The 8202-nt window shown below is 37.9% G+C and overlaps 1 protein-coding gene across 1 annotated transcript; it reads right to left on the reverse strand.

The window, feature by feature from the left end:
• Positions 1-3542: 3542 nt before the first annotated feature.
• Positions 3543-6254, reverse strand: LOC133845377 (odorant receptor 67c). Its single transcript, XM_062279837.1, has 4 exons — positions 5395-6254; positions 4538-4736; positions 4324-4479; positions 3543-4270 (listed from the first exon to the last, which is right to left on the reverse strand). Exons 1-4 carry the CDS (start codon positions 6192-6194, stop codon positions 4211-4213), a joined length of 1215 nt encoding a protein of 404 aa, XP_062135821.1. The 5' UTR covers positions 6195-6254; the 3' UTR covers positions 3543-4210.
• Positions 6255-8202: the final 1948 nt, after the last annotated feature.

Here is an 8202-nt window from a genome sequence, read left to right on the forward strand (position 1 = left end):
GGAAAAAATAATTTCATTTGTTGTTAACATGCTGAGAGGAGAGAGGGAAGAGGGACCTATTACAATTGCTGTGTAGTTGGCGCCTGCTGCTCCTCCACAGTCTGTCCGACTTCTGATTATGTGTATTTGCATGGCAAAGCAGTTCTCCATTCTCCATTCTCTATCCTCGATTCTCGATTCTCCATTCTCAGTTTTCCATTTCCCATTTCCCTGTTGGCTGTTCGCAGTTGCCACTTCCATTGCCTGTGGTCTTTGCCACGCTCTGGAGTGTGTCGCCTCTTGAAAGTAATAGCCAAAACGAAAGCACTCCCTCTCCTCCCCTTCTCCCTTGGCCACTCCACAGCCCATTACCGCCTCTTGTCCCCACGTTGTTAACGTAATTTCCATAAAACATTTTGTTACTTATTTATCTTAATTAAAATAAATTTACATTTTTCTAATTTAAGAGCGCGACGGCAACTCCAACTCCAACTCTGACTCTGACTCCAATACCAACAACGACTAGTCAGCCCTGTCTTCCTCCTCCTCCACCTTCTCCTCCATCTCTAACTTCTTCTCCTGCTCTTCTCCTGTCACTTTTGCCGAGCACAACTTGCTGGGCATTAGAGAGCGACATTTTCTTAACAAGCCAAAAGGACATTTGCCAGATCAAGAACGGGGAGGGCAACGAGGAGTGGCGACAACGAAAAAAATGCCAAAGAAACAAAAAAAAATAGAGAAAGAAATTCGACGTAATGGAAAGTTGCCTTCATGCTCTGCGTTTGGATCTCATTAGCGTTGCCAAGGGAAAGCAGGAGGCGGACACGAAGCGTGGACGTCTTTTGAGTTGCTGTTGCTTTTTTTTTGTGTTGCTGTTGTTGCTGTTGTGTTGCCGTCTAAATGGCAGCCATTCCTGTCCAGCAACTTTCCCAACTCCCTTGCTGCGAATCATGAAAAAACGTGGAACGCAGAAGCATAACGAAAGAAGAGCACGGACTTTGTCCTGGGACATCGGGGAAAGCATAAAATTAAAAGCTGACGAGCAAAATAAAAAGATTTTGCGTATTTGCGCACACTTTGTAGCCGTTTCCAGTGTCCTGAAGCAATTCAATACAAAATGTTTGCCTGCTCCACGGCCAAGACAATGTGAACAGCAAACAACGACAGAGGAGGGAAGGGGCAAAAGAAGACTGCTGATGAGGGACTTCTAATAGCTTGGACAGCAGAGTAACTAAGGTCTTTGCCAAAGGTAAAGTTCTAAATAATAGATTGTTTGAGCACTTCTCGTATTACAGCAAAGACATTCAAGATGTCAAAGCATATAAAGAATAACCAAATGAGACAGAAATTAATTAAAATATTGCATAAATAAGTAAAAGAGAAACTAGGCTATGACAAATGCAGAAGTGTATGAAATATTATGCAGAGAAATACGGAGAAGGATATGAGAAGCAAATACTAAACATTTAGAAAGAGTAAACTTAGTAACTGACTAAGATAAGGATATGAGAAGCAAATACACTTAAACTTAGTAATCTCTAATCTAAGCTAACTTATGTTTGAGAACATGCATTAACATAGTATACGATATGCCAAGATATACATACATAAATATACGTATTAAATAAATAAAGGAGATGAAATTAGTTCAAATATTGTCAATAGAAACAAGACTTCTAAGTAGAGGTATAATTGATAAAGTCAATTTCTTGAACAGGCAGGTATTGAGATAATAGAATGAATAATGCTACAGTTGAGTGTACTTTATGGTATTAATTTTGAAATATACCAAATAAATATACTACAGCAATACAAAAAATATACCATACATACAAAATATACCATAGATTACAAAATATACCAGGTTGTCAGCCAATGTATACTAGGGAAGTCAATATAAATATAACACAAAAATACTGAAAAATATACCACCTGTTATATTTGGTATATTGATATTGTGGTACATTCAAATTATTTGGTATATTAATATGTAAAGTACAGGTTTGTTCATTTTACTTATAAATGGGCTAAAGTTATCAATCGCTAACATATTATACTAACACATATGTATATTTAAACATAATTAAATTTATAAATTTAAATTAATGACTTAGCTGTGCAAATTATAATTCTATTATTTTTACTTGTACAAGAAAATCAATAAGTCCTTAAGATATCTAATTAATTCTACTTAAATTACCAAAACAATTTTATATTTTCAATTTCATTAAAAATTGTTCCATAACTTTAGTTGCTTTAATCATTAGCCATGACTTGGCTAATTCGCATTTGCCTAAAACATGGCAAAGAGGACTATATTTGGCCTGCTGCGATGAAAACGTGGCAACAAATCAAAAATCAATACAGCTAACGCCATTTTGTAAAGCCAACAAAAAAAAGCATCGAATGAAACTAATACAAGACCATAACTGTGTGAGTGAGTGTGTATGTGTGTGAGTGAGTGTACACAACATCAAGTCAGAGCTGACAACAAGAAAATGTTAGAAAGAAGCTGCGAGAGTCGAAGCAGGAGGAAGAGAAGAAGCCAAAGCAGCAGGCATACAAAATCAACAACGCGTCGGGGGAAACATTTCTGCCATGCCGGAAAGGAGGAGTCAAAGCCAGTCGAGTGGACAGGAGATGTGAGATGAGGTGAGAGGTGAGGGAAAAAAGCTGAAAAAGAAAACAGAAAACAGAAAAATAAAAATAAATTCAAAGCAAACGAGACTAAAATTATAAAAATTGCCCTCCTGGTGGTGCTGTTGCCGAGAGTGCGCGACCAGGACGAACTCAGTGACAGGGTGGACGAAGGACGAACGAGGCGAGACGAACGCGATTCCAATACGGGACATCAACAGCAACGAGCAACTGGCAATGAGGGTGGCAAAAGGCAGCAGCCCAACCTAGCGGAGGAGGTGGGTGGAGGAAGTTGCCGCTGATGTTGATGGACTGCTGCTGCTTGGCAATGGGATGATGTCGATGGTGGTGCTCCGATGATGATGATAATGATGGCGGTGGTGGTGGAGGTGAAGGTGGTGGTGGTGGTGGTGGTATATAATGTGCCCCGTGCACTGCCGTTGGCCTGAACGCCGCATTAAGCTCAGCGTACGAAAGAGAGGATGAGGTATATACATATATATATAGTATTCAAGTGTACATAGAGCTGGCATGGCCCGCAGCGTCAATGGACCAAAATAATAACGACTAACGGCCTGTTAAGGGAAAATGCAACGACGATGACGATGACGATGGAGTCTCGCGGCAAGGGAAATGGCATGGAAATGGAGCTGAGCTGGAGATGGAGATGGGAGATGGGAGTGAGGGAGGTGGCTCAAGGTTTTTTAAGTGGTTGCGCGTGACGTGCACGACGAACTGTCGACCGGGGGCATGCAGCGTGTGGCAGCTGTAGATGCCATTGGAGCTGCTGACGTGGTATTTGCCTGCTCTCGTTGACGCCGAGACATGGACATGGACATGGTCGTAGTTCTCTGCTGCTGTCGTGGTTGTGGTGGATGCCCCGATCGACATCATGCTGCCTGCTGCCTTGCTGCCTGGCAATTTTTTTCCACTTACTTGTACACAAAACTCTTGTTACTAGCTGCCATTATGATTTTGAAAAGCCATTGCTGCTGCTGCAGCTTTTTTTTTATTGTTTTTCTCTCCCGTTTTTTTGTTGATTTGCTTTGCTTTTTGCCGCTCATTGAAAAACTGTGAAATTTTATAATAAGCATTTTTTGCCGCTGCCGGATTATTGTCGATGATTGTGATTGCGTTTTATGTTGTTCCTTTTATTACCACTTGGGGAGCGGGAAATTGGGAAAAACCCGGGCAGCTCAAATGGTTGTGAGGGGGCAAAAATGGCACTGCTCTGGCTTCGTTTTTTAGAGAGAGATACTCTCAGAGACTGAGAGAAAACTCAGAGACTGGACGTTGCTCTTGGGGGGCGAGTTTTTGTTATTGGTGCTGTAATATTCCTTTTGAAAAATGTTTGCTTCGTGTGCCATTCTATTTTATTTTGTTGGTTTTTTTTGCTGTTTTTCTGTTGACTCCCTCGATTTTTTTACACACATTTTGTTCTTGCTCGTTCGGGCGCTATTGGTTTCAATTTAAGCTTATTAATTTTAAATGCGATTTTTAATTAAATATTATCAAAGTATGTCGCAGCTTGTCATTAGGTTTGTAAATTTGGCGAGCTCAGGGGCAAATCGCAGCAGAGCGTTTCAGGATTAGATTAGTTCCTGTAGTAGGTTGTTCGCAGTAAAGCAAAGAACTGATACGACATGCTGATTACCTAAATGAATATACGATATAATAGTAAATTACATAACTAAAACAACAGCCTACCTTCATATAGGTTACCAGTGAAATAGGTGGAAATGTTGGGGGTCTTATCATAGCTGGCTTCTGACTGCGCATTATCATCATCTTCAGCAATACGCAATAAGTTTTGCTGCACTGAAACCAATTTTGATTGTAGGCAGCATCTCCAACTCGAAGACTCTACAATATAGTAAGTATTTATAGTAGATTAAATTGTTGATTAAGAAGTTAAACTTACTGCAGCTATTAAAGCATCGCCGTAGTAGCATACTAGAAATACTTGCACCATGGATGTCATCAGAAAAATGCAGTAGATGAGAATAACTTCTATAGTTGACTCAGTCACTTGAAAGGCTATGAAACAAATCTGCATTGAAGCCATCAAAAAGTTGAGCAACAATGAGAAACTATACATTTGATTGATGTGCTCGCAGAGACTATAAGCAGACAAGAATAGAGTTGACAGTAATTTATTAATAAAAGTATTAGATCTTAACCTAATTTAACGAAGGGAACATTAAATTGGGGACTGAAAAATTGAAAATAAAGCAGCAATCAATAAATGTAAAATTAACAAGAATCTAAATTATTAAATCCTTATTATTCATGAAATGGTGTACTTTTACTTTGCTTTCAATACAAGAGAAAATTTAAGAAACCTAAAAGTTTAAGTTCCTCCACCTCCAAAATAAATATAGTAAATTTCCTTCTATTCTATGCTAATTAATATTCAATGCATTTCTTTACTCTAAACTTCAATTTTAAATTCGCAAAGGGTAAGTACATAATTTACTGGCATCTAACTAACAGTTCCAATAAAGAATAAATACGAATTGTATTTTATATATGTATATTTAAAAAGTCAATATTGCCTTACTCTACATTTTAACTGTAAAATCGCAATTATTGAGTAAATATGAAAGCAAATAATTTGCTAACTTCAAATCTTTTTAAGTAGTTTCTAAGTTTTTCTTTGGAGGGTCTGACAAATAATAAAACAATCTTAAAATGGGTTAATTTTAAGAGTATTTTACTAATAAATATAGATAATTTCACCTTAATAAAAAGCCAAAGGTATGGCACTTTCAAACTTACGTCAAGCACTTGTCGTGATACTTTATCATCGATGCCAAGAACTGTATATTTTCCGCATTGCGATCCTCATAACAAGGATAATCCTCTAGGCGATTGGCGATATAGCTGAAGTGCATACAAAGCTGAGTGATGACCACGACGAGCAAAAGATCCGCACAGAGGAAAGCAATGCCAGCCAAGTAGGCGCCATGAGCAATATCCCAATAGGTGATCCAATAAACCCAATTGCGACTCGTGGCATCGTAGGGAAACCAAATGAGAAAGCCAAAGTTGCGATCGAAGGTTTCATAGCCCAGAAAATTGTACTTAATCGTTGCCTTAACAGCCGGATAAAATGAGAATGTGGTTGTATATGCCAGACACAAAAATGTGAAGATGCCGATGACTCGTCTCATGGTGCGTTCGAAATCCTCCATTTTGAAGGCACGCTGCTGGGCCAGAGTCTTGGGATGCATCTCTTCCAGTTCGTCGAGCAGACGAGTCAGTGTTCCCTTGTACAACACCATGGTGAATTGCTTAAAATCCGCAACAAGCGAGAATCCGATGCATGGAGCAACCGCAATAGCGAGTCGAACAGTCTCAAAGTCCTGCATCGATTTGTAGAAGAAAACCAGTTCGCCACAGACGAGCAGATTGAAGTTGATAAATCCCGCATACAAGTAAATCTTGAGCAGCAGCGAGTTTAAAGCATTCGTCGAGCGATGTGCATAGATATCCTCGCCAATCGTCCTGTAGAGGAGCACAGGAGCTCGCATCATGTCGCCAAAGGAGCGCGGAGATTCCACCAAAGCGCTGCTCATGCTGAGTGTCTTGAGTCCTGTTGAAGTTGCTTAATCCGATTTCGAAAACTGTTTGACTTGTGTCCACTACTTGTGGTTTTTTATAGTGCGTCGGACTGCCCATAGAATGGGCGTGGCAGTCAACTTTTTTAATGCCCCATCATGCCGCCTGGGCCAAGTGTTGATAATTGTGCGTAAACTTTTCATGTCGCCCCCCTTCGAAAACTGTAACCAAACTAATGTATAATTAGTGCTTAGAGCTGTGAAGTTTATCAGCTGCCAAGCTGTGAAGTTCCCAACATTCTTAGAACATCACTTTAGTTAATTGGCCAAGAAGTGACCTTCTGATTGCTTTGAATACTTGCAGAAAATTTAGTTAATATTGAAATTTCAACAAACTATTCGCAATCGAAGGTCTAACTTTGGAATATTGTAAATTAAGTGTTAAAGACAAATAAATATTATTATTGGGGATTACCTACGATTATTTATTGTCACAAGTTACATTTCTTGGTCAGTCAAAATGCTGCAATAACTAAAAGAGAACTACTTTATATTTTTTAAACATACATACTCCTTATAAGAAATCTGGAATACTTCAATATATAATATAAAATAAAATTAGATAATAATTTTACTAGAATGAACTAATAAGTAAGATTTGTTGTTTATTTACGTTTATTTCTTGTCACAAGTAACATTTCTTAGGCAATGGAAGAGGTGAAATACCAAATAGAGGATTACTTTATATTTTAAAAACAAATTTCGTATAAAGTAATCTAGAACTCGTTAATATAAAGTATAAAATAAAAAATAGATATAAATTTAAATAGTAGTTATTTATAAAGCTTAATTCAATTTCAGAGTGCTTCAACTTTTAAAATAAAAAAAAATTCTAATGCATATCAAATATTAATTTATTTTGTTTTTGTTTTATAATATTAAATCTAAAAACGTTACGTTTTGGGAAGCTAGTGTTGAAGCTAGTGTTGAAGTAATTGACTCGTATTTTAAATAATTAACAAGTTGTAAATTTGTTTAATATCTATAAAAATAAGAACTTTAAACTATGCTCTTCCCATGATATATTAGTCAAGTCACCTGAGCATTGTGATTGGTTATGGTCATGTGATAATAGCTTAACTCACGCTTATTGGAATCAGGTCTCGAACGTGCCTCGAATGCAAGGCCAAAACGAATTTATGAATAGCCCAAAAGCATTCTCCACCTTCAAATTGAAGCTTGTCTCGGTCGAGTGGCAATGAATGGAATTGCAAACTGAAAACAGTGGAAAGATTTGATTATTTTTTTTCTTTTGCTCCATTTGCATTATGCTAAATGTGTTCAAGTTGAATGAAATGAAAATAATTTTTCTTGTTATCCTGCCTCCTGAGCACAAATTGAGCAGAAAATAACTAATAAAGTCGAACGTTGACGGCGACATGAATAAAATGGCGAAGGCGGCTTTCTATGGATGCCTTCTCTTGCCTTGCCTTCGACTTGGAGTTGGAGTTGGAGTTGAAGCAGCTCTCAATGGTTATGCACCATTAGCAGAGCAAAGACCGTGGGGCATGGGGCACGTGCAAAATGGCAGCTCAAATTGAAATGCTGCTGCCACAATGGGTAATTTTCATTTCAATTTTCGCAGTTTTGTGACCAGCTTGCCAGCTCAGTCCACTTACTTTTATTTTTTTTTTGCTCATTTGCAGCAGCATTGAGATCTATTTTTTTTTTTTGCTTTATTTTTACATTTGGCAAAACTTTTGCTTGCAGCTGCGTGTGGAAAGGAACGAAACTTTATGCTTAAAACATATTGAAAAATGGTTGGCATTCTTTGGATAACATTTTTTTCGGTGGGGTTTCGGTTGGGTGTCTAAAAAGTTTTGCTATTTGAATTATTTAATACACCATCGACGTCCTGTGAGAGAAGACAGACAAAAGTTGTCCAAGTTTCACGGCAACAATTTCTATAGCAAATTATTAAAGCAACTTTGCTGTCGATATGTTGAATGCAAGTCTCGATTAATTA

The sequence above is a fragment of the Drosophila sulfurigaster genome, chromosome 3 (assembly GCF_023558435.1).
Source record: "Drosophila sulfurigaster albostrigata strain 15112-1811.04 chromosome 3, ASM2355843v2, whole genome shotgun sequence".
Taxonomy (NCBI): Eukaryota; Metazoa; Arthropoda; class Insecta; order Diptera; family Drosophilidae; genus Drosophila; species Drosophila sulfurigaster.